The 26,150-nt window shown below is 36.9% G+C and overlaps 1 protein-coding gene across 17 annotated transcripts in view; it reads left to right on the forward strand.

The window, feature by feature from the left end:
* The window catches only part of LMO7 (LIM domain 7), a 262,077-nt gene that overhangs the window by 96,894 nt on the left and 139,033 nt on the right, over positions 1–26,150 (forward strand). For 16 of the 17 annotated variants that reach the window (XM_069066814.1, XM_069066823.1, XM_069066813.1 and 13 more), the window contains one exon: positions 9,777–9,846. In XM_069066814.1, coding sequence (XP_068922915.1) covers positions 9,777–9,846 — 70 coding nt within the window. Of the gene's footprint in view, positions 1–9,599; positions 9,661–9,776; positions 9,847–26,150 lie in introns of those variants that run through there. The other variant, XM_069066825.1, reaches the window with a different exon arrangement.

Below are 26,150 nucleotides of genomic sequence, written 5' to 3' on the forward strand. Positions count from 1 at the left end.
TTTAATATTAAGGTTATTAGCTTTTTAAAATTTATTGTAAAACATGTTGGTCTAAGCCTAATTTCTGCCAGACTGTTTTCCAATTTTCCAGCAGTTTTTTTTAATCAAATAAGAAGCCCTTTCTTAAATAATTTATATTTTCGGATTTAATGAACATTGTTATTGAATTCCATTGCTTCTGATTCCCCCTTGTCTGGACTGTTCCATTGATTGAATGCTCTACTTTTTTAAACCAATACCAAAAGGTTTTCATGCCTGCTGCTTTTTAATATAGTTTGATGTCTGGAAGTGCCAATCTCTTTTGTTCCTACCTTTTTTTTTTCATTATTTCCCTTGATATTCTAGATCTTTGTTCCTACAAATGAATTGCATTATTTTATTGAGTTTTCTATGTTGTCCCTCTGATAGTCTGATTTGCCTCATTTGTTTCTAACAAACAAAATTGTAATGACTCAGAGCAAAGCAATTCTATAATAGACTTGCTCAACTAAATTTAAAATGTGATGGCAAATGTCATAGTCATTCTATTATTAGGGAAAATTTTGAAGGTCAGAGCTTTTAAATTATGGGCAAAATGAAGTTTGTATATATTTCATCCTAACCTCTCTTCCTTGGGCAGCTAGCTAGAACAGCAGGTAGATGTCAGGCTTAAAGTCAGGAAGAGTTTGAATCTGGCCTCAGACACTTCCTAGGTGTGTGATACTGGGCAAATCATATGTGAATCTTTCTTCCTGAACCTTGGTCTTCCTGACTCTGAAGCTAGCTTTGTATGCCCTTCTTGAATATGCTTCTTTGATTAGCTTTTCTTTTCTTTCTTTTCAGAATTATGATTAGCTTTTCTTGACTAGTCTAGTCACTTTACATCTAATGATACCATCACTGGTCCATCTTTTTATGTGTCTTAGTAGTGGTTTTTCTGAGCACACCCTGAGCTTTGTTGATTTTATTCCTTTGCTAATACAGTGCTAATATATATTTTCTCTCTCTACAAGACTTCCTCTTTCCCACCTTTCCCATTATGCCTAATTCCAACCCACACTTAAGAATTCAGCTCAAGTGACTCCTCATTTGTTCATTCATTCAACAAACATTTATCAAACATAGTCATTTTAGAGGAGCATAGAAGGTGAGGGGAATAAGGCATGAATATAAATAATCAATACAAATGAAAGTAAAATTTGTATAGACATTAGAGATTAGTAGAAGGAAGAGAGCTCCTAGTTTGGCAGGTCATGGAAGAATTCATGAGAAGGTGGTACCTGAACTGGGTCTTGAAGGAAAGAAAGGATTTCAGCAGAAAGTGATGAACAAAATCTCTTCATGTAGGCATGAATCCATTTTGACTATGTGTGGAAGCACGGGGGTCCTCTGTGTTTGGAGAATATCTAAAAGTGAAGATTGTTTTTTTTTTCCTTTTTGGAGGGCAATTGGGGTTAAGTGACTTGCCCAAGGTCACACAGCTAGTTAAGTGTTGAGTGTCTGAGGCCTGATTTGAACTCAGGGCTTCCTGACTCCAGGGCCAGTCCTTTACTCACTGCACCACTTAGCTGCCCCCTAGAAGTGCAGTTTGACTGAAATACAGTGTTAATGATGGGGAAAAGTGTGAAATAAAATTGGAAGAGTAGAGTGGGAGGTCTTGAATTCCAGGCTAAGAAATCTGTATTTTATCTTATCAGAAAGGAGCCACTGACAGTTTTTGAATGGGAAAGTGGTGGAATTGGATCTATTAGGAAGTTTTTTTTTTGTTTTTGTTTTTAAATAGCTGTGGAAGTAGCTGTTGGAGAAAGATGCATCCTTGTCACAATCTTCCAACAAAAGACATTCTCGTATATACCTATTATTCAAAAGCACTCTTTTTACTCCTTTGCTGATTGTGGTGGTGACCAGCACGCTTTCTTTCAGAACTGGGGATAATATTTATTTAAGTACAGACAATTTTCTCTTAGGTAAATGGACCCTTCCATATAGATCTGTATGTAAAACAATTTTTATGTCATGCTAATTTGCCCCTACCTGCCCATTCCACTTAGCCTATAAAACAAAGGTATACATAAAATAATACTTTTATACAAGTTATGAAGTATAGACAAATTAAATACTTTACCCTGATAATAAACAGAATTATGAAATAAAAGGCAGAGTTAGTGATAAAGTATGCACAGTACTGTTCAATAAAGTTAACATGGGTGTCCAATTTATTACCCCTTCCCTACTCACTGCATCTAGCTTTTCTCATTGGTGGCTGACTTCATAACTTTTTTTTTTAAAGATGCTCTTGAGAGATGTTTGGACAGTTAATCCTTCTCCCCCCATTCCCCCATCTTATATATCTGACAATAGCCAGCAATATTAACTTCAACTAGTCTTTGCATTTTAAAAAATCTTGAATATTTAAATCCATCTTTTTAACATAAGAAGAAAAATTCACTCAAATGATGAAATGCTTCTGCCACCTGTTTCATTGTGAACCCTTTTTGTTTTGACCTTGGATTCCAAAACTTACATTTTTCCTTCTGTAGTGTTTGTAGCTAGCAACTCAGTCAGATCCTTCTTCGACAGTTCTTCTGTGAGTCTGAGGTAACTCCTTCACACCATTCTCTTCTACTTCTAGCTCCAGTTCTTGTGCTAATTTTACAATCTTGTTACTTTCTTCTTTGAATGTTTCTTCTTTGTCAAATATATGAAAATTGGAAACAAATTGTGAACATACTTTTTTTCTCCAAACTCTTTTCATACACATTTCTGTTCCATCTTCCCACACCTTTCAGAATTCTTTACATAAAGTTGGATTTGTGTAATATGAATTTATGTAAAGTGAGAACTGTCTGTATTCAACAGAGAAGCTCACTCTGTCCAGGGTATTGATAATGATTATGGTAAAGAGAAACTAGTGAAGGCATTGAAGAAGGAATTTGCCTGCCAATGGTATGATAATGGAACATCCAGGATATGGAGAAATAATATAGCTATAGTGTGACCTATTCAAGTACATACATGAGTTTCTAGATGAGATAAGACTAATTATGGTCCACCAGCTAAAGATTCTTGAGTATTAAATGCTTTGTAATGCACTGAAGATTGAATGAGTAATGAATTAGCAAAAATTCCTTCTGCCCTTTGTCATGTATTGAAAAAAAACTTCATAGCTTATTTAATGTATCCATTAGGTAGGAAAGAGTTTGACTTGGAATAACTCACTTATACAATAAATGCAAAAGGTCCATGCAAAAAAGAAAAGAAAAGAGAAAAGCAGAGTGGTAGAAGTAGGGAATAGTGCTAGTTCTGGGATCACAGGATCTATTCTGGAGTCTGCCACTTGATACCTGTGTGACCTTGGATAAGTCATTCTTTTGTTCAATGGTCTCAAATAGGGATCTGGATGGATCCTACAGATGCCATGGGATGACTGAATATACTTTTCCATAGCCCTTTTCACACTTGAAATGTAAATCTCTGAAGATTTATTTTAGTCTCAACTATGAGATTTAGATGAACATGAAAGTTCATGAAAAGTAGAAAGAGGAAACACAATTCTCTTAAGAGCAAAGACTGTGTCCAACAGAAATTGCCCACCTTACTTTATAAACAGTTTCATCAGCAGCATCTCCAAAAGAACCCTGGCATCAGGTACGACTAGATTACCTTTAGCAAGCTTCTAGAGCAAGAGTTCTTAACTTGAAGGTATCAACATTTTTTGGAAAATATTATAATAAACATTTCAGAATAATTTGTTTCCTTCATAACCATATAGATTTTATTTTATTCATTTAAAAACATTAGTCTGGGAAGATATTCCATATCTTTCACCAGGTTGTCAAATGGATCCATTGTTCCATAAAGGTGATTCTCCTAGGATATAACTTGATGAATAGCAAACCAACTCTATTAGAATGAATAGGTCCACTGGCTGGGAAGCAGGTTTAGAAAAGAAAAAAAAAGTGCCTGCAGCAGAAATATGTGTGTGTAAAAACTCGAAGTCTGATTAGTAGCATAAAAGATCATGAATTGTACTAAGTGACTAGTTGCTTTTCTTGTTGTGACTTAGTTGGACCAATAATATATAATATAATTTTTAGATCTAGAATTGGAGACCTAGCAGGAGCTTTGAGGAGGCTGGGGTATGATGGGTTAATGGGAATGGTAGTTAGCAAGTGGAAAGATTACCTGCTGTGGGGTAAGAGCTCATAGTCTTCAGGCCCAACTTTGCTACTTGCGACCTGTGTGACCACAGGTAAGTCACTTCATTTCATTTCAGCAAGCATATATTCAGCAAGCACTGCAGGGATGTTAGGCACTGGAAATTACAAAGACAAAACAGTTTCTACCCTCAAGAAGCTTACATTTTGTTGTAGGAAAAGAACACTTAAATAGATGAGCACATACCAAGTTTAATACCAAATGAATTTATTTTTTTTGAGGAGTCAAAGAGGAAAGAACACTAAAATTTTGGGATTTGGAAAGATCATGTGGCAATGCAGTGGATAGTAGACAGTGGTGTTGGACCTGGAGTTAGGAAGACCTGAGTTCAAATCCAGCCTCACACATTTACTAACTATGTGAGCCTGGACAACTCCCTTAACTTTGCTTCCTCATTTTTATAATGGACATAATAATAGCTCCTGCCTCCTAGGGTTGTTTTAAAGCTCAAATGATGTATTTGGAAAATGCTTAGCACGTTGCCTGGCATATGATAAGTGCTATATACATGTCAGGGATGATGATGATGTTGATTACGTATGATAATTATGTGACGACTGAGCTGGGTTTCCTCAAATGAAGACATTATACCACATGAACTTTACAATCCTTTGCAGATCCAAATCTATGCTCAGTATTCTTTCCAATACTATGTTAATGGAAAGAACCAATGGACCACATTGGGATAAATGGTTCAATTGAATGATTTTATTTTCTGCTGGAAATAAGGACTTGGAAAATAATGATAATGCTTACCTTGTGTCTTAAGATTTATCAAGCACTTTATATACATAATCTCATTTGAGCCTTAAAACAACCTAGGCTACAGCATCATCCCTATTTTGTAGATGAATATACTGGTAGTTGACTTGTATGTAGTTACAATGTCCAGTGAATGCTCAGCAAGGTAGCCACTATGTTTTGCTCCGTTTCATCTTCTACCTTGTGTGGTTATCATTTCAAGTCATAATAGGATCATATAATTAGTTCTTGGGGGGCTTCATAGGCCATCTAGTCTAGCCCCCTCACCCCCATTTAAAAGGTGAGCAAACTGAAGCCTAGTTAAGTGGTTTGGCAAAGGTAGAACCAGATCTTCAGTCTCTAGAACCTGTTTTCTTTATTGTGCCATACTGACTCCTTCTGTGACCTCAACTTTTTTCTTAATGGGATAATAATTACACATGAAAAGTCTCTTATGCTTTACCAATCACTTGACTTACCTGATCTCCCTGTATCCTAGCAAAGAACCTCGTGAGGCAGGTTTTGTTGTTGTCAGTTGTTTCAATTGTGTCTGACCCTTTTGATCCCATTTGGGAATTTCTTGGCCAGGATACTGGAGTGGTTTGCTGTTTCCTTTTCTAGCTCATTCTTCTCTAGCTGAAGAAACTGAGGCAAACAGGGTTAAGTAACTTGCCCAGGGTCACACAGCTACTAAATACTTGAGGTCAGATTTGAACTTGGGAAGGATGATGATTCTGACTCCAGACCCAGGCACTGAACTACATAGCTGCCCTGTGGAGCAGGTAGTCCAAGTATTATTTTTCCTCTTTAGAGGTGAGCACATAGAGTCTCAGAGAAAAGTTGTGATTTGTAAAATGTCCTACAGCTGGTGGACATGCTACTTGCCTTGAAGAATCTTTCTGATTTCATGTCTTAATTCTCTTTCTATTCCACCATATTGTCCATTGTAGGAACTAACACTGAATTAAAAAGACTGAAAATATTTGATGTACAACTAGGTTTCAGTTACTGAAAATAATGAGTCCTTCTGAAGTGGTTACATGATTTGAATGTGCATGTCATTGTTCTCTTGGGCTGCGACCAATGACTTTGTTTTACATATTTGTAACTTTGAACAGTGTGAATTTGAAAGCATGCAACACCTCACAGGATTCACTATTTGTACCGATCGAGATCCAGCTGTATGTTACAGATATGTGTTATATATTACATCTATAAAATCATGAAATGTCAGAATAATGGTAGCATATGTTATCTCTATAGAAACCTTATAATTTAGGAATTTTGGGTACTCTGCCTCTCTAATGCTGTGTTAGAAAGATCCTTTGATTTGGATTGAAATCAGCAGTATTTGTCTAGTTGAAAAAATATTGTATATGTAGCCTGAGGTTCAAATTCTACCTCCAATACTTTCCATTCCAATAATCATATATTAAGCATCTACTGCATGCTAGGCACTGTGTCAGAGATACAATTATTAAAAACATAGTCCCTGCCCTTGAGCTTACAATCTAAAGAGGGAGATAACACACAAAAGGAGTCAGGAAAGCAGGGAAAGAGAAGCCAGGGGTAGCTGGTGTGGGGGCATCTTACAGTTGGAACCAGACAGAGCACCAGATGCAGAGAGTTGTGCACTTGTCACTTAATCCTTCTCCATCCCAGTTTTATCTGTAAAAGGAAGGGATTGGACCATTTTGCCTTTGAGGTCCCTTTAAGCTCGAATTTGGTGATCCTGTTATATTTCGTACCTGTGTGACCCTAGGAAGCTTCAGCTTCCTAGTCCTCAGTTTCTTTCCATGGTGAATGAAGTGTCAGAACTAGGGAGTTCTTAGATTTCATCCAACTCTAAAGTCAAATATAAGATCCTATGATTCCAACCTACAAAAATAACTACTGCCAACAAGCTCACTTAGACCCTTAAATTTACCCAAATCAATTCTTAAGAGAAATAGCCCAAGGCCTCTTCTATAATTATAGGTATACTGCTCACAATGCACAACTTGATGAGTTATGCTTCATTTGCCAAACTTGTGTTGGCGTTTTTCTCCAAAGTTCGGTGCCCAGAATTGAAGACTAAACACCGACTACTATATACTGAAATAATGCAAAGTTTTTCTCAATTTCCTTAGAACCAGGTTTTTTTTTTTTCCAAAAGAGTAGTTTCGGGAATGTTTTACCCTTGTCTCTATCTTCTTCCTTTTTGCTGTTTTGCTGGCCACTGTGAGCTCTTATACTAGAGGGTTCCTGAGAGAAAGGAAAGGAAATGCTATTCCCCTTAGGTTGCTGCTGCCTTAGGACTAGTCTAGTTAAGTTGTATCAAGAAAGGGTAAAACCAAACAACCAAACCAAAGCAAAATAAACTCCTTAACTTCTTGTTATCTAAGGCCTTGTTTGTGTTACCTCTGTTTTTCTTTTCTGTACTCCAGGCACTCCTGTGCACCTTCTCTTAGGCTGGTCGTTGAGCGTTAGCTATCCTAATATCTATTTCCAGAAGTGACGCTATAAAAAATTCTCTTGGCATTACTAAGCCTGCAATACAAATGAGATAACTGAAGCACATGGGTGAATTGAATAACTTGTCCAAGGTCAACCATGACTCAAGTGGGTGGAACTGGAATTTATATAACTTTCTCTTCCTCTAGCAAAGTTAAAAATGGAGGCAAGTTTCCTTGAATTCCATGGTATTGCCCTGGCTTTTGACTTCTGACCCTAACTGATATGTCACTGAAATATTGCTCTTCTAGGGCATAAGTCAACCTAAAAGAGCCACTCATAAGATAGCAGTCAGGGATACCAACTAATTTTTCTGGTCTATGGGGTGCTTGAAGTAATTCTTCCCTAATTTTGTTTTTTCCTATGCACCATTGTGCAACTGTTTTGTTTTTTTTTAGAATTAAATGCATATCTAGTGAACAGTGACATGCTTGGCAGTTGGTGCCATTTTTTGGGAAAATAACTTTCCTTGTCACTTTGGAAGGTGGCAACATGCCGTTTGGACCCAAGGTCTTTCCAACTTGAATTAATGGAGACATAGTCTTTAAGCATATGGGTCAAAGGATCAAGTTTGTCTTAACAGGTATAGAATGAATGTGCTTAAGTTAATGAGCATAGGTGTGTTATCATTTGAATTACTGTCTTCTCTAAATATATTTAGGTGTGAAAATACTTTGAAAATCTTCATTTGAGAAAGTCCTAGTAATTTTTCCACTTACAAAAAAGCTACTCTCTCTGCCTTTCTTCCCCTCTCTTCTTCTTTCTCCCTTTCCCTCTCTCAAGTGTATGCCCACATTTTTTACCTTGGACTGGTCAACAGGTTAAGTAATTTGCCTAATGTCACATAGCCAGTATATATTAGTATTTGAACCCAGGTTGTCCTGACTCTGAGGCAGGTTGTCCTGTAATTTCTTGACTTTAAAGGCATGTCTGATTGAAAAAAAAATTAAACACATTCTTACCCAAGGTTCCAGTCCTCTTTTTTCCCTGACATTTTTTTTTCATATGCTGAACATACCAGTGATTTTAAAAAATATTTGATCTCTTTTCTTTCATATTTTCTTCCTCTTTGGAGCTAAGGAGGTATGACTTATGAAGTCTCCAAAGGAAAGGTCATTATTTCAGGACACTCTTTTGGTAGGTGTTAAATTGTACTTAATAAATTCCAGTGTTAGTATAATCATAGATCTAGCTCTGTAAGGGACCTTAGAGGCCGTCAAATACAATTCCCTCATTTTATAGATGAGGAAACTGAGGCTAGGAGGGTTAAGTGAAAAAAGAGTTAGAGGTGGAATTTTAACCCAGGTCCTCTGATTGAAGGAGTCAAAGTTTTTCTCTTGCACTATAAAATAGATATTTTTCCTACAAGGTAAGGTGTAGTTTACTAATAATTTAAGCCTAATATCCTATGTTCTCTTCCCCCTTTCCATTATATCCAACATTTAATATTTGGTAGACTGGTAAACAAAATATATTTCCTATTTTCTAGAAGTTTATAGTCTCCTATCAGTGCTGAAAAGTGTTTTTCTCTCTCTGTAGTATAAAATACATTTTCATTATGTGTCAAAGGAACAAGAACCTTAGTATAATAATAGACTCTACTGTAATTATGCTAGGCCTTCCGGCCCCATGTGGAGGAGTTTTAGCATCTGAAGCTGAAAATTGCATTCAGACAATAGTATCAGAGTTTTCAAGCACAGGCTTGAATGAGTTAATAGTGGGGGAAGGGGGAGCTATGTCCCCCTATATTGTATCCTTTAAACTTTTCTGCACACTTTGGGGAGTAGCATTCTACTTAATGAGATTCCCATTGAGAAACAGTATTATTAGCATGCATAGAATCTACCAAGGGAAACATAAATTATATCATTAATTTTTACATCATCATTTAATTTTCTTTTCTTGTGCTTTGGACAAGTACCAATTGGATTGACCTAAGTTGAAATGATCCTGAAGTCATTTCCTGGCTGTTTTAAATGGAGCTAATTTTAACCATTCCCTAATAAACTTGAAACTAAAAGACGTAGCTTCACAATTTACCGTGGGTAGAAGTTTTCATCTATTTCAAGGATTCTCTTTATATGGAACGTAGAAGTGAATGCTAAATATTAATCATGATATTTTTCTCTTAATTTGAACAATAAACAATTTTTTTACATAATTGTTTCCTTTTTATGAGAAAATTGGGCCTGGATATCAGAATATTATATTCTTAAATGAAGATGTCTTGTGAGTAAACCTTTCTAGAATTTTCTTTCTTCTTATTTTAGATTCTTCATTTAAGAACCTTGAGCAGATGTTGATAACTTGTAATTTAATATATTTTTTTCTACATTCTCTTTCAGTTTGATTAATAAGCTTAAGCCTGGGATCATTAAGAAGATCAATCGTTTATCTACACCAATAGCAGGTTTGGTAAGTAAATTGTCTTTAGACCTAGCTTTCTTTGTATCTGAAATGCAAACCAGTTACAGGCAGGCTCTTTTATCTGAATGTGTCAGAAAAATAAGGCTTTAAGGATATATCTCAGGAATCTTCATCTTATTTTTCTTGAGTACCTATCTTTTATCTTTTCTTCCCTCTTTTCTGGGAGTTCTTCCTTTTCTCTTGATTTCTCATCTCTAATAGTTTCATTCCTCCCTTTCATTCTTTTCTTTGTTGTTACTGTTTGTGTGGGATCTGAGATTTCATCAGAGTGGGAAACTCCCTGACTGGGAAACTTTTTCCAACTGATATGTACAGATGACTCACTTTAACTTAAAGTCTCAGAGAGTTGCTTTGGGCATTGATTTGTTCATATGTATCAGAGGTATAGGACGAGAACCTAGCTCTTCTTACTCCTAAAACTGACCAAGTGACTATATCTCACTACCTTTATCTGTTTCTGTTTTTAGTTTTAACACAATTTATTTGAAGCAACATTTGCAGTTTAGGTGGTTATTATCCCCAATAGTCTGGCACCATTAGCTGTAGATATGTTGCTTAGTTCCTATAAAATAACATATAATAATAACAATAATATTCCATGTTTATCTGGTGTTTTAAGGTTGTTCAAGTGCTTTTCTAGTAACAAGAAACATGATTTTCTGGTAGAACATATAATTTTCTTACCATTTTACAGATGAGAAAATTGAGGTTCATTGAATGTAAATGACTTGCCTGTGGTTAATAGATATTAAGTATTAGCAGAGATAACCCTGAAATGGCAGAGTGTATCATAGGTGCTGCTTCTGTTTCTTTCATTTTTTTTTTGCATCACAGGGCTCTTTAGATAATTTCTGACATCTCCTAGCTGCAATCTTTAATAACTTCTTTCAGAGCCTTGATTCTTTATCTGTGGAATGAAGGAATTTAACTAGAATCAGACATTCTTAGGCTGAGGTCAGTGAACTGGAAAAAAAAATTCTTTCACTGCATTTCAGTACACTCCTAGGTGATGTAGTGGATAGAGTGCCGAGCCTGGAGCAGGAAGGCTTATTTTCCTGAGTTCAAATCCATTCCCAGACACTTAGTAACTATGCGACCCTGGGCAATTCACTTAACCCTGTTTGACTCATTTGTAAAATAAGCTGGAGAAGAAAATGGCAAACCACTCCAGCATCTTTCCCAAGGAAACCCCAAAAGAGATCATGAAGAGTTGAACGCAACTGAAATCATTGAACAACAACAGTATTTCAGTGAAATTTGTTTCTGGGTAATTTTGTGTATTCTGCTTAGGCTTCACTATACTTTTTGACATAAAAAAAGGCTAAGAATCCCTGGGATCAATGAAGTTTTTCCTGTTTTAAATTTTAAGTTCTATATGTGAATGATTCAACATAAACTCTTTTCACAGTACATGCAGGCCAAGAGGATATTAACACAATCAGTAATGTCATTGTAAATGGAAGAAAATTTATAATTAAAGATAGAAGACTGACAAGTTTCAATAAGCTGTGAATCCTCTTAGAATAAGATGTTACCTCTTATTTCTTTTTTTTTAATTTTAATTTATTTGTTTACTTTTAGTTTGCAACATTCAGTTCCTCAATCGCTTGAGTTTCAAATTTTCTTCCCCACCCTCTCCTCCTTGATCCCCCTCTCCCCCGTGGTGGCATGCAATCAAATACAGGGTCTACAAACATCCTCACCTTAAACATTAGTCAGATTGGAAAGAGGGATTATAACCAGTGGAGTAAACAATGAGAAAGAAGAAACAAACAAACAAAAAACAGAAAAAAGAGAGAGAGGAAGTAGTTTTCTTCAATCTGTATTCAGACTCCATGGCTCTTTCTCTGGATGAGGATATCCCTTTAAATCATGAGTCTCTTGGAGTTGACTTCTAACCTTTTATTGCTCAGAGGAGTTTAGTCTATCCAAGTCAGTCATGACACATACCATGTATCTGTAACTGTGTCACAATTTCTCCTAGTTCTGCTCTCCTCGCTCAGCATCAGTTTATATATGTCTGTCCAGGTTATTATGAAGTCCATCTGCTCCTCATTTCTTATAGCACAATAGTATACCATTACATTCATATACCACGACTTGTTTAGCCATTATGCAGTTGATGGGCATCCCCTTGATTTCCAGTTCTTTGCCACCACAAAAAGCACTGCTATAAATATTTTTGTACATATGGGTCATTTTCCCACTTCTATGATCTCTTTGGGATAAAGCCCTAGAAGTGGAATTCCTAGGTCAAAGGGTATATACTTATTATTTTTAAAATGCTTTATTAACTTCTGGTTTACATCATTCATTTCCTCCAGATTTTGAGTTACAAATTTTTTCCCCATTTTTTCCCTACCCACCACCCCAAAATAGCGGTCCCACAGGATATCTCCTCCTCCAATATGCTCTCTCCCATATCTTCTCCCATACCCCCTTTGACTTTTCCAGTAGGGCATGGTGGATCTCTATGCCCCAATGCTTGTATATCTTATTTCCCAATTACATGTAAAATAGTATTAATAATTGTATTTATACATTTTTAAACATTTGATTTGAAAACTTTGAATTCCAGATTCATTCCCTTCCTCCCTTGTCACCCACCCTTACTGGGAAGATAAGCAATTCAGTATAGGTTGTACATGTGTAGCTATGCAAAACATTACCATAAGTAGATATATTGTAAAAGACTGACTATATTTCCCTCCCTCCTATCCCACCTCCCACTTGTTCTATTCTCTACTTTGATTCTGCCCCTTTTCAAAAGTGGGTGCTTCCAATTTCCCTCCTCCCCAGCCTGCCCTCCCTTCCGTCATCCCCCCTCTCATCCCCTTCTCCCCTACTCTCTGGTAGGGTGAGATACCCTATTTAGTGTGTATGTCATTCCCTCCCTGAGCCAAATTCAATAAGAGTAAGATGGAGCCATTCCCTTTTGCCTTCCTGTTCTTCCCCTCCATTGTAACCATTTTCCCTTGCCTCTTCTATATGAGATAGTTTACCCCATTATGTCTTTCCCCATCTGCTCTCATTATATTCCTCTCTCACCTCTTAATTTCACCTTTTAAGTATCATCCCTTCCTATTAAATTGGTCCTGTGCCCTCTATGTATACCTATAAACATACATATACACATTCACATATGTATTCATATGCCCATAAACCTTGCCATATAGACATATATATATTTCTATTCCCTTCAACTATTTTCATACTGAGAAAAATTTCATCAGTTACAATTATTGTTTTTCCATGTAGGAATGTAAATAGTTCAACTTTGATAAATTCCTTATGATAAATTAATTAAAAAAAAATACAGATCCTATACTTGACTATATGCCGCCATGGGGGAGAGGGGAAGGAGGGGGACAAAATGTGAAACTCAAGGAATTGTGGAATTGAATACTGTAAACTAAAAGGAAACAAACAAATTAATTTTAAAAAGATAAGTTCCTTATGCTTTCTTTTCCCTGTGTACCTTCTCATGCTTCTCTTGCTTCTTGTATCTGAATGTTAAATTTTTTATTCAACTCTGGTTTTTTCATCAAGAATGCTTGAAAGTCCTCTATTCTACTGAATGACCATATTTTCCCCTGAAACATGATACTCAGTTTTGCTGTGTAGGTGATTCTTGGTTTTAATCCCAGCTCCTTTGCCCTCCAGAATATCATATTCCAAAGCCCTTCGGTCCCTCAGTGTAGAAGCTGCCAGATCCTGGGTTATCCTGATTGTGTTTCCACAATATTCAAATTGTTTCTTCCTGGCTGCTTGTAATATTCTCTCCTTGATCTGGGAATTTCAGAACCTGGCTATAATATTCCTAGGAGTTTTCTTTTTGGGATCTTTTTCAGGAGGTGATCGATGGATTCTTTCAACCTCTATTTTGCCTTCTGGTTCTAAAACATCAAGGCAATTTTCCTTGAGAATTTCTTGGAGGATGATTTCTAGGTTCTTTCTTTGATCATGGCTTTCAGGTAGTCCAATAATTTTAAAATTATCTCTCCTGGCTCTATTTTCCAGGTCAGTAGTTTTTCCAATGAGATATTTCACATTGCCTTCTCTTTTTTCATTTGTTTGGATCTGTTTAACAGCATCTTGATTTCTCATAAAGTCACTAGCTTCCATTTGTTCCAATTTAATTCTGAAGGAATGATTCTCTTCAGTGAGCTTTTGAGATTCTTTTTCCATCTGGCAAATTCTTTTTTTTAAGGCATTCCTCTCCTCATTGCCTTTTTGAGCCTCTTTTGCTATTTGAGTCAGTCTGTTTTTTAAGGTGTTATTTTCCTCACTCAAGTTGATGACTCTCATTTCATAATTTTCTTGCATTGTTCTCATTTTTCTTCCCAATTTTTCCTCCACTTCTCTTATCTGCTTCTTAAGGTCCTCTATGGCCTGTAACCAGCTTGTATTTTTCTTGGAAGCTTTTGGTGCAGGAGTTCTGACTTCATTGTCTTCCTCCTGTTCCATGCTTTGATCCTTTTTGTCCCCAAAATAGGAGTCTAATGTTGGATTGCTTTGCTTGGTTTGCTTCCTTTGCCTGCTCATTTTGCCACTTGACCCCTGGGCTTTTTGCCACAGTAGGACTTTGCTACCAGACAGGGGAGCTTTGTACCAAACACTGGGTTTTTCTCAGCTGCTGAAGGTGAAGCCTGCACACATTCTGGCAAGCTGGTCACACACCCCAGGACCTCCACCCTAGACTGCAATCCAGATCCAAGCAGGTTAAAGCAAGGGCAATTACCCCTCAGACTGGTTGCTTGGTCCCCCTATACTCTGTAGGCCAGAAGCTGAAGTTACTAGGTGGGGGTGGCTGCACAGCCCCAGCTCCTCAGCGTCTTCTCACCGCAGGGAAGAGACCCACGCATTCTCAACTACTGGCTCCCAAAATCCACACTGCACTGTTCTCTCACTTTGTCCTTAGCATCTATGTGTTGATAATTCTGGAAACGTCCACAGCTGCTGGCAATTTGGAGTTGCTTCAGCCAGTTCTTGGTCAGGGCCGTGTTGGGGCTAAAACCTCAGGGTAGGGCTGGACTCTGCTCCCAGAGCTCTGCGCTGGCCAAATTGGCCAGCTGGGTTGTCCTCAGCAGGAGGTTAGCTTCTTTGTGTAATTTTGTGGGTTCTGGAGCTCCAAAGTTTGTTCAGAGTTCCCTTTTACATGAATCGGGGGAGGTAGAAGCTGGAGTCCCACGGAAGTCCCGTTTCTACTCTGGGTATGTACTTATTTATAGCCCTTTGGGCATAATTCCAGATTGCTCTCCAGAATGGTTGAATCAGTTCACAATCCCACCAACAATGCATTAATGTTCCAATTTTTCTACATACTCTCCAGCATTTATCATTTCCCTGTTTTGTCATCTTAGCCAATCTGACCAGTGAGTTGTGGTACCTCAGAGTTGTTTTGATTTGCATTTTTCTAATCAGTAGTGATTTAGAGCATTTTTTCCAAAGGCTTATAGGTGTCTTTAATTTCTTCCTTTGAAAACTGTTCATATCCTTTGACCATTTATCAATTGGGGAATGACTTGTATTCTTATAGAATTGACTCAGTTCTCTGTATAATTTAGAAATGAGGCCTTTATCAGAGACACTGGTTATAAAAATTCTTTCCCAATTCTCTACTTCCCTCTTAATCTTAGTTGCATTGGCTTTATTTGTACAGAAGTGTTTTAATTTAATGTAATAAAAATGATCCATTTTGCATTTCATAGTGTTCTCTAAATCTTGTTTGGTCATAAAATCTTCCTTTCTCCATAAATCTGACAGGTAAACTATTCCTTGCTCTCCCAGATTGAATACAGTATCAGCCTTTATACCTAGATCATGCACTTTGTTTTGGTACTGGTCTATGCCCAATTTCTGCTATACTATATTCCAGTTTTCCCAGAAGCTTTTGTCAAATAGTGAGTTTTGGGTTTTTTTTTTTTTTTGGCTTTTTGGAAGGCAATTGGAGTTAAGTGACTTGTCCAAGGTTACATGGCTAGTTTTTTTGTGTTAAGTGTCTGAGGCCAGATTTGAACTCAGGACCTCCTGACTCCAGGGCCAATGCTATATTCACTGCACCACCTAGCCGCCTAAACTAGTGAGTCCTTTTCCCAAAAGCTGGAGTCTTTGGGTTTAACAAACAGTAGATTACTCTAGTCATTGATGGCTGTGTCTCATGTACCTAATTTATTCCACTGATCCACTGCTCTATTCCTCAGCCAGCACCAAGTAGTTTTGATGACTGCTGCTTTATAATATAGATTAAAATCTGGTATGGCTAGGCCAACTTTGCTAGCATTTCTTTTCATTAATTCCCTTCATATTCTGGACCTTTTGTTCTTCCAAATGAATTTTGTTACTATTTTTTTCTAGCTCTATGAAATACTTTTTTGATAGATTGGTTGGTAAGGCACTAAATATGTAAATTAATTTAGGTAAAATTGTCATTTTATTAGCTCAACCTAGCCATGAGCAACCGATGATTTCCAGTTATTCAGATCTGACTTTATTTATGTGGAAAGCATTTTGTTGGGGCAGCTTGGTGGCACAGTGAATAGAGCACTGACCCTGAAGTCAGGAGGACATGAATTCAAATCCGGCCTCAGACACTTAACACATATACACAAATACTAGCTGTGTGACTTTTGGCAAGTCATTTAACCCCAATTGCCCTACCTTCCCCTTTACAAAAAAAAAAAAAGTGTTTTGTAATTGTGTTCATATAGGTCCTGGGTTTGTTTTGGCAGGTATATTCCCAAATATTTTATAATGTCTACAGTAACTTTAAATGGAATTTCTCTTTCTATCTCTTGTTGTTGGATTTTGTTATAAATATATAGGAATGCCAAGGATTTATTGGGTTTATTTTATATCCTGCAACTTTCCTAAATTTATTTATTGTCTCAAGTAGTTTTTTTGATTCTCTAGGATTCATTAAGTGTATCATCATATCATCTGCAAAGAATAATAGCTTAGTCTCTTCTTTGCCTAATTTGATATCTTCAATTTTTTTTTCTTATTGCTATGGCTGATATTTCTAGTACCAAATTGAATTAAGAGTGCCGATAGTGGACATGCTTGTTTTACCCCTGATCTTATTGGAAATTCTTCTAACTTATCCCTATTTACATATAATATGTGCTGATGGTTTCAGATAGATGCTCTTTATTATTTTAAGGCAAACTCCATTTATTCCTATATTTTCTAGTGTTTTTGATAGGAATGTTTGTTTTATTTTGTCAAAAGCCTTTTCTGCATCTATTGAGATAATCATATGGTTTCTACTAGTTTTGTTGTTGATATGCTCAATTATACTGATGGTTTTCTTAATACTGAATCATCCTTGCATTCCTGCAATAAATCCTACCTGATTAAAGTGTATTATTCTTGTGATAGGTTGCTGTAATCTTTTTGCTAATATTTTATTTAAAATTTTTGTGTCTATATTCATGAGGGAAATTGATCTACAATTTTCTTTCTATATTTTGTCTCTTTCTGATTTAGGTATCAGTACCATATTTGTGTCATAAAAAGAATTTGGTAGGATTCCTTCTTCAATTTTCTCAAATTGTTTGTAAAGTATCATAATCAATTGTTCTTTAAATGTTTGATAGAATTTACTAGTAAATCCATCTGGCCCTGGAGATTTTTTCCTAGAGAGTTCGTTGATGTTTCTTTTTTTTTCAGTTTCTTTTTCTAGGATGTGGTTATTTAAGTAATTTGCTTCCTCTTCAGTTAATCTGGGCAACTTATATTTTTGTAAATATTCATCCATTTCACTAAGATTGTCAAATTTACGGGCATACAATTGGGCAAAATAATTCCTAATTATTGTTTTAATTTCCTCCTCATTGGAGGTTGATTCACCCTTTTAATTTTTGATACTTGTAATTTGGTTTTCTTGTTTCTTTTTTTTTATCATATTGACTAAAGTTCTATCAATTTTGTTGCTTTTTCATAAAACCAGCTCTTAGTTTTATTCATTAATTCAATAGTTTTCTTAATTTTAATTTTATTAATCTCTCCTTTGGTTTTCAGTATTTCTAATTTAGTATTTAATTGGGGATTTTTGATTTGTTTTTTTCTAGCTTTTTCAGTTGTATGCTCAATTTATTTACCTCCATTTTCTCTGTTTTATTCATGTATTCTTTCAGAGATATAAAACTTCCCCTAAGAACTGCTTTTGCTGCATCTCACAAGTTTTGATATGTTGTCTCATTATTGTCATTCTCTTGAATGAAGTTACTGATTGTTTCTATAATTTCTTGTTTGACCCACTCATTCTTTAGGATTAAATTATTTCATTTCCAATTAGTTTTAAGTCTATCCTTCCGTGGCCCTTTATTACATATAATTTTTATTGCATCATGATCTGAGAAGGATGCAGTTAATATTTCTGCTGTTTTGCACCGAATTGTGAGGTTTTTATGCCCTAATAGATGGACAATTTTTGTGTATGTGCCAAGTACTGCTGAAAAGAAAGTATATTCCTTTTTATCCCCATTGAGTTTTCTCCAGAGGCCTATCATATCTACCCTCTCTAAAATTCTATTTGCCTCCTTAACTTCTTTCTTGTTTATTTTGAGGCTAGATTTATCAAGTTCAGAGAGGGGGAGATTGAGGTCTCACACTAGTATAGTTTTGTTATTGATTTCTTTCTCTAACTCCCTTAACTTTTCCTCTAGGAATTTAGCTGCTATTCTGCTTGGTGCATATATGTTTAGTAATGATATTGCTTCATTTTCGATGGTGCCTTTTAGCAGGATATAGTTTCCTTCCTAATCTTTTTTAATTAAATCTGTTTTTCCTTTTGCTTTATCTGAGATAAGGATTGATACCTGTGCTTTTTTTCACTTTAGCTGAAGCATAATATATTCTTCTTCAGCCTTTTACCTTTACCCTGTGTGTATCCCCCCATTTCAGATGTGTTTCTTGTAGACTGCATATTGTAGTGTTATGGTTTTTAATCCATTCTGTGATCTGCCTCCATTTTATGGGAGAGTTCATCCCATTCACATTCACAGTAATGATTACTATCTGTGTATTTCCCTCCATCCTATTCCCTCTCCTGTTTATGCTTTTATTTTTCCCTTCTCCTTTTCCTCCTTAAGAGTTTTCCTTTTGACCCCCGCCTCCCTCAACATTCCCTCCCTATTCACCCCCCTCCCTCTACCTACCCTTCCCTCTTACTGCTTCTACTCTCTCTTCTACTTCCCCCCCTTTTCCCTCCTTTCCCCTCCTACTGCATATAGGGTATGATAAATTTTTATACTTAACAAAGTATGTTATTCCCTCCTTGGACCCAATCCAATGAGAGTAAATCTCATACAATGCTCCTCCCTCCCTTCTTTCCCTCTACTATAATGAGTTTTTGTGTCTCTTCACATTAGAATCCTATATTTAACTGATTGTTATTCCTTCCTTGAACCAAACCCAATGTGAGTAAAGTTCATATAATGTTCATCTTCCTTCTTTCCCTCTACTACAGTGTATTTTTATGACTCTTTGTGTGGCATAATTTACCCCTTTCTGCCTCCTCCTTTCCTTTTCTCCCTACCATCCCTTTGCATCCCTTAATAATAATAATAATAATAATCCCTTTTATAAAAATCATCAGATTAGTTAATTCATACCATACCCTCCATCTGTATATATCTCTTTTAAATGTCTTGATAATTATACAGTTCTCCATATTGACTGGTATCAACTTCCCATATAGGAATGTAAACAGTTTGCTCTTATTGAATCACAAGTTATGCAAATGTGTGTGTGTGTGTGTGTGTGTTTTCCTTGTTTACCTTTTTTATGACTCTCTTGAGTCTTATATTTGAAGAACAAATTTTCCATTGAGCTCTGTTTTTTTCATCAGGAAGGCCTTATTTCATTGAATGACCATCTCCTTGCCTGAGAAATTATCCTCAATTGTGCTGGATAGTTGATCCTTGGTTGCAGTTCAAGCTCTTTTGCCTTATTAAATATCATATCCCAACCTTCCAATCTTTTAATGTAGAAGCTACTAGGTCCTGTGTGATCCTGACTGTGATTCTGCAATATTTGAATTGTTTCTTTCTTGCTGCTTGCAGTATTTTCTTCTTGACCTGATAATTCTTTAATTTGGCTGTAATATTTCTCGGAGTTTTCAATTTGGGATCTCTTTCAGGAGGTGTTTGGTGTATTCTTTCAATAACTATTTTACCCTCTGGCTCTAGGACCTCAGGGCAGTTTTCTTTGATAATTTCTTGGAGGATGTTGTCCAGGCTTTTTTTTTTCATCATGGCTTTCCAGTAGACCAGTAATTCTTAGATTATCTCTCCTTGATCTTTTCTCCAGGTCAGTTGTTTTCCCACTGAGATATGTTACATTTTCTCCTAATTTTTCAATCTTTAGGTTTTGTTTGACTGATTCTTGATGCCTCATAGAGTCATTAGCTTCAGTTTTACTGATTCTAATTTTTAGTGAATTATTTTCCTCAGTTAATTTTTGAAGCTCCTTTTCCATATGTTGAGATTTTGTTTTTAGGGATTTATTTTCTCCAGTTGGATTTTGAACCTCCCTTCCCAATTCACAAATTTTACTTTTTAAGGATTTGTTTTCTTCAGTGAGATTTTTTTCCATTTTGGCAACTGTAATTTTAAAAGATTTGGTTAATTTATCTTCTACCTCTCTAATTTGGCTTTTAAAATCCTTCTTGAGCTCTTTCAAGAATGCTTTTTGGGCTTGAGACCAGTTTATATTCCCTTCTGTGGTCTCAGGTGTGAGTATAGAGTCAATGTTGTCCTCTGAATGTGGTTGTTCTTTCTCCCTATCATAGGGTTGAATCGTTTTTGTTTTCCCAACTTCCTTCTTGCCTGTTGTGATTGCATATTTCCTGACTTTTAAACTGGATTTCTTCTTCTGGGGTACAGAAGCCTCTGACCCATGCTTCTCAAGCTGGGAACTAAGGGCCTAGTTGTTGACTTTGTGTGCTGTAGCCTCTGGGTGTCTAGACTGAGGCCAAGGCCAAGACTTTCAGTGTTTCCCCTGGGTTACCCTGAGACTCACAGAGTAATTTGTGTATGTGGGGGGTGGTCTGGCCATTTCAGGTTTCTGGCTCTGTGCCCCTGGGCTAGAGCTCAGGCAGGCTTAGTAGCTGGTATCTTCAGATTCCCCTGTTTGTGCTAAGACACACCTGGGCTTCTGGTGTTAGTGCTTGCTGACTCTATCCGCCCCCACCCCCTATCCCCCCCCTCGGGTTTTGGGATCTCACGTTGGTCAGCTGAGATGCTGTTTGTTGGGATGCCTCCCACCCTTCACTTCAGGCTCAGCACAGCCTCAGCAATACCCTTCCTCTAGGACTCCCAAGTCTGCCGTTGGTTCCACTATTTCAGGATTTTACACTGTGGCAATATTCTCTGTGTTTTCAGGGTCAGAGTAGGGGATTAGAGCAGCTAGGGTTTACTCTGCCATATTGGCTCCTGGAAGTTCAGGTAAGTGATTTTTAAACATCCAGGCTGTGGGTTGATAGCCCTAGGCAGACCCTAGGCTTGTCTCTTAGAGAGCTCTAAGATGAGAGGTCTGTGAATCGCTCTTGTGGTGGGTAGATTCACTTGTCGGGGCTCTTTCTGGCCCTGCTGTGGTCTGGTCTCTGGTCTGTGCTATTACAGCCCCTGCGCGCTCCATGCTCCCCCTGCCTAATCCTAGGTGTACACTTTCCTAGACTGGGAATCTTCCACACTCTGTCTCCCAATGGATTCTGTCACTCTAAAATCTGTTCAGATTCACTTTTTAGAGGTTACTGATGGAATTCATGGAGGAGTTCACATAAGTTCCTGCTTTCACTCTGCCATCTTGGCTCAGCTCCCTCTTTTATTTCTTTTAACAAATGGATTACAATAATGGAAAGTGATATGTAATATCATGTTGACCCATTATTTTGCTTAACCATTTTCAAGGTATACCCTTTGTAGGGAGTTGGATTTAATGTATTTTTTTTTTTAAAGATCTGTTGTCCAGAGACAGAGTGTATACAAAAAACAAACAAATGAACCAGGTATCAAGGGTTTAGGTGGGAGGGAAGTTAAAAAAAAATCAGCTTACCAAAATATTAATGTTCAAGCTAATAAAATGGATACAAAAAATTTTTATGCTCCCTTTTGGAAAATCCAGGCAACTTATAATAAAATTCAGTCATTTTATACTTTGCTGTCAAAGTACTTACAGATGCTAAATACAGGCTCATTTATAGGTGAAAGTGCCAATGCTACTGAAGCTCACAGGTGGTCTGGAAACCTCATCTTGACATCGTGGTCAGAAGTTAGTTTGGCTCAGGGTGCCTGTTACTGGGGAGAACTTTCCTTAATACAGTAGTAATAGAGATGGCACCTTTGGGATTCCATATGTCTCCTTGAAGCGTTTTAACAGTCTGCTTCTATTCTGGCCTTGGCTATCACAATGCTGCTAAGTTTTAATATTTTTTGCTAAAAAGAACCTAGAAATAAATACTACACACTAAACACAGCACCATTTTTCTTAATCTGGGTAACTGACCTGTTTCATAGATCCTAGTTTCCTTTATGTGAGAAAATGCGACCTAAATGGTATGTTGTTAGGTTTCAATTAAAGCCAAGCATTTTGATGACTTAAAAATCGGCAGAATCCAAGTGAGTTAATTGTGTGTAGCTACTATATTTTTAAAGTTACCATGCAGAATAATATTAACTTGACCAGCTAAGTTAAAAAAAAAAAACTTTGAGGTTTGGATTAGGGAATATTTCTTGCCATGAAGGAATGACAATCTAAATTTTTATTTAGAATCACTCAAATTGCTGCATCACTTTTTATAACTGAATTAATTTCCTATATTTTGAATTATGGCATGATGTTCAGTAATTTCCTGCATGGATTGCATGCATTTTGATAAAATTAATCTTTGACCCCAAACTTTGCTATTTCTTCAGAATGTAGACTGTTAGGGAAAACATTCTACAGATTTTAGGACAATTGCAAGTTTGGGTAGTTTATTATTTTTGGCCACTGGAGGTTTAAGTTATCATCTTACCATTCTATGATTAGATGGAAGCATAACATTGGAAAATGTTTGGATTATAAAAATAAGATATTAAGTGTACATATTTAGAGCTATGTCCTGAAAATGCTATCTAAATCTTGCTTTCTATCAAAACTTAGAACAAATGTTTTCCTAAGTACTTTAATTTACTAAGCATTCATCTTCAAAGAAGGCTCTTTAGAGTTCACAATACAGAACATTTTAAACAGGGGCTTGGAATCTGCAACCTTGAGACCTCATATGGCTTTCTAGGTCTTTGGGTGCAGCCTTTTGACTGAGTCCAAGTTTTACCGAACAAATCCTTTTATTAAGGGGATTTGTTCTGTAAAGTTTGGATTCAGTCAAAGGGTTGCACTTGAGCACCTAGAGGGTCACATGTGGCCTTGAAACTCCAGGTTCCTAAGAATACATGTAAAGAGCTATGAAGTCACGATAGGTCAACTTTTAGAAGCCTAGCCTTTAAGGCACAGCTCAAATGCTACCTCTTTTTTTTTTAAGCAATTGGGGTTAAGTAACTTGCTCAAGGTTACATAGCCAGTTATTTTGTGTGTGTGCTGAGTATCTGAGGCCAGAACTGATCCCGGGTCTCCTGACTCTGGGGCCGGCACTCTTACTCACTGTGCCACCTGGCCACCCCTCAAACAGGTTTTTTTTTTTTTTGCTTTTTGGAGGGCAGTTGGGGTTAAGTGACTTGCCCACGGTCATATGGCTAGTTTTTAGGTTAAGTGTCTGAGGCTGGATTTGAACTCAGGTCTTCCTGACTCCAGGGCTGTTGCTCTATTCACTGTGAGACCTAGCTGCCCCTAAATGCTACCTCTTCTATGAAGGCTTCTGTTGTTTATCCTCATCCACCCAAGGTGGGTACTAAATGTTATCTTATCAGAACAGATAGTGGGACTGCCACCTCTTTAGTTCAGGATATCATGCCTTTCTTAGTACACTATTTTGGCTACTTTGTCATTTTTGATCCATATTGAGTTTGTAGTCAACTAAAACCTTCATGTTTTTTCACTTTAACTGCTTCTTTGCCATCCTTCCCCCATCTTTGTACATGTGGCATTGATTTCTTTTAACCCAAGTATGAAACTTTACATTTATGCCAGTTAATTTCATCTTACAAGGTTAGGTCCAACATTTCAGCCTGCCAACCTCTTTTTTTGGATCCTAACTTAACTGTTCAGTATGTTGGCTCTTCCCAGGGTGTTGGCTCTTCCTTCTAGCATTGTGCTTGCTGAAAATTTGATTAGAGAAAGAACAGTTTGGTTAGGAACTGGTGCTGTAAAAGGACAGGTTCATATCAGTACAATCAGACCATATATCTCCTTCCATAAGCCATGGTAAAGGCAAGGATTTGGGAGTTTTATCATTCTCTCCACTCCCTTTTCACCACTTCTCTTTCTTTTCCCTCGTTGTTTAGATATTTTAATTGTGTCCAAATATTTGTTATTCCATCTGGGGTTTTCTTGGCAAAGACACTAGAATAGTTTGCCATTTCCTTGTTCAGCTCATTTTTCAGATGAGGAATTGAGGTAAACAGGGTTAAGCGACTTGCCCAGGGTTGCACAGCTAAAAAAATGTCTGAGACTGGATTTGAATTCAGGTCTTCCTGACTTCAAGCCTGGCACTCTATCCACTGGGCCATCTAGTTGTTGTTTTCTTTAAGATTCCCTTTTGTATTTACTCATTCTCCATACCCTTTTCACCTTTTCTGCTCTATCCTTAATCTCTCTTTCCTTCAAGGCTGGTGCTAGTTATCTATTTTAACCTGATTTATTCTGTATTCCCCCATAGTGTGTAGGGAACCTGAATTGTTGCTTAAAGAGATGGCTTGATGGAGACAACTTTGGGATTAGGGGGAGCAGATCTAGCCTCCTTCCCTTCCTTGTGTGTATTTGTGTAACAGAAGATAAGAAGACAGTACCACTTCCTAGAGAGTATTCTCACTGAAATGATTCAGAGCTCTGAAGTCCTTTTGGCCCATACACCAGTACTTAGTAGTTGTCCCTGGCTGTAATCTTTAGTTAGCTTCTTATAACCCTTTCAAAAAAAAGAAAGGGATATTAAAAAAACTCAACTATCTGTTGAGACTTTCAGAGGAGTTATATGAGATTCTCATTCAAATGATATTGGTATATACCACGTGGGAACTAGGGTCTACCTCTTAAGTGTTTCAGAAGATAGACAATTTAGGTGAGATAGTCCTTTCTTTCATGGGTCATCCTACTTGGAGGATATGACATTAGACAAATTATTATAATATAAAGTGATGTATGACATATAATAATAATGATGATAATAATTATAATCATAATAATAGCTAACATTTTTATAGTGCTTACTATTTGCCAGGTATCGCACTAAGCACTTTACAATTACTATCTCATTTGATCCTTACGACAACATTGGGAGGTAGGTCCTATTATCATTCCCATCTTATAGTTTCAAAAAGTAAGGCAGACAGGTGAATGACTTGTCCTGGGTCACATGGCTAATAAGTGTCTGAGCCTGGATTTGAACATAGTTCTTCCTGACTCCAGACACTGCACTCTAACTGCCACACTGCCGAGCTGCCCCATGTTGACACATGAAAATGTAGTGTTTTGCTTTTTTTTTTTTTAATTAAGGGAAGAAATTGTCATTACATACTTCCTGCATTCAGGAAGACTTCAATTCCAATCCATTCTCAGATACTTTTTGGCAGTTTGACCCTGGGGAGGTCACTTTACCTGTCTCAGAGTTTTATGAGGATAAAATGAGATTGTGTTTTTAAAAGTGCTTTGTAGACTTTAAAGCACTACATAAATGCCAGCGCCTCCTTTTCCTCCTCCTTCATCCTCCTCCTGCTTTCTTTTTCTCCTTCTTCCTTTCTGTTCTTTCTTCTTCCTCTTATTCCATCTCCCTCTTCTTTCTTATTTTATAGGGAGATACTGAAGAGTTTTAACCCTAGTGTCTCACGTACATTTTCCCAGGCATTAGAATGTGAGCTTCTTGAGGACTGGGACTCTGTTTTTGCTTTTATTTGTGTCTCAGTGCTTAGCACAGTACCTGGCACATAAGAAGTGCTTAATAAATGCTTTTTGACTGACTGACTAAAGATGGGGTGTTACTAGATTTATGCAAAAAGTAAGATAAATCTGGAATAGCTTCATGAAAGGCTATTGCAATAGACCAGACCAAATGGGTAGTAATGATAACTTTTACTAGAATAGCTCTAATGGAATACAAAGGAAAGTATATTTATAAAAGTTTTTGTAACAGAGAT

Source organism: Petaurus breviceps, unplaced genomic scaffold (genome assembly GCF_028583685.1).
Source record: "Petaurus breviceps papuanus isolate PSGF00001 unplaced genomic scaffold, PetGlider_PUasm1.0 90730, whole genome shotgun sequence".
Lineage (NCBI taxonomy): Eukaryota > Metazoa > Chordata > Mammalia > Diprotodontia > Petauridae > Petaurus > Petaurus breviceps.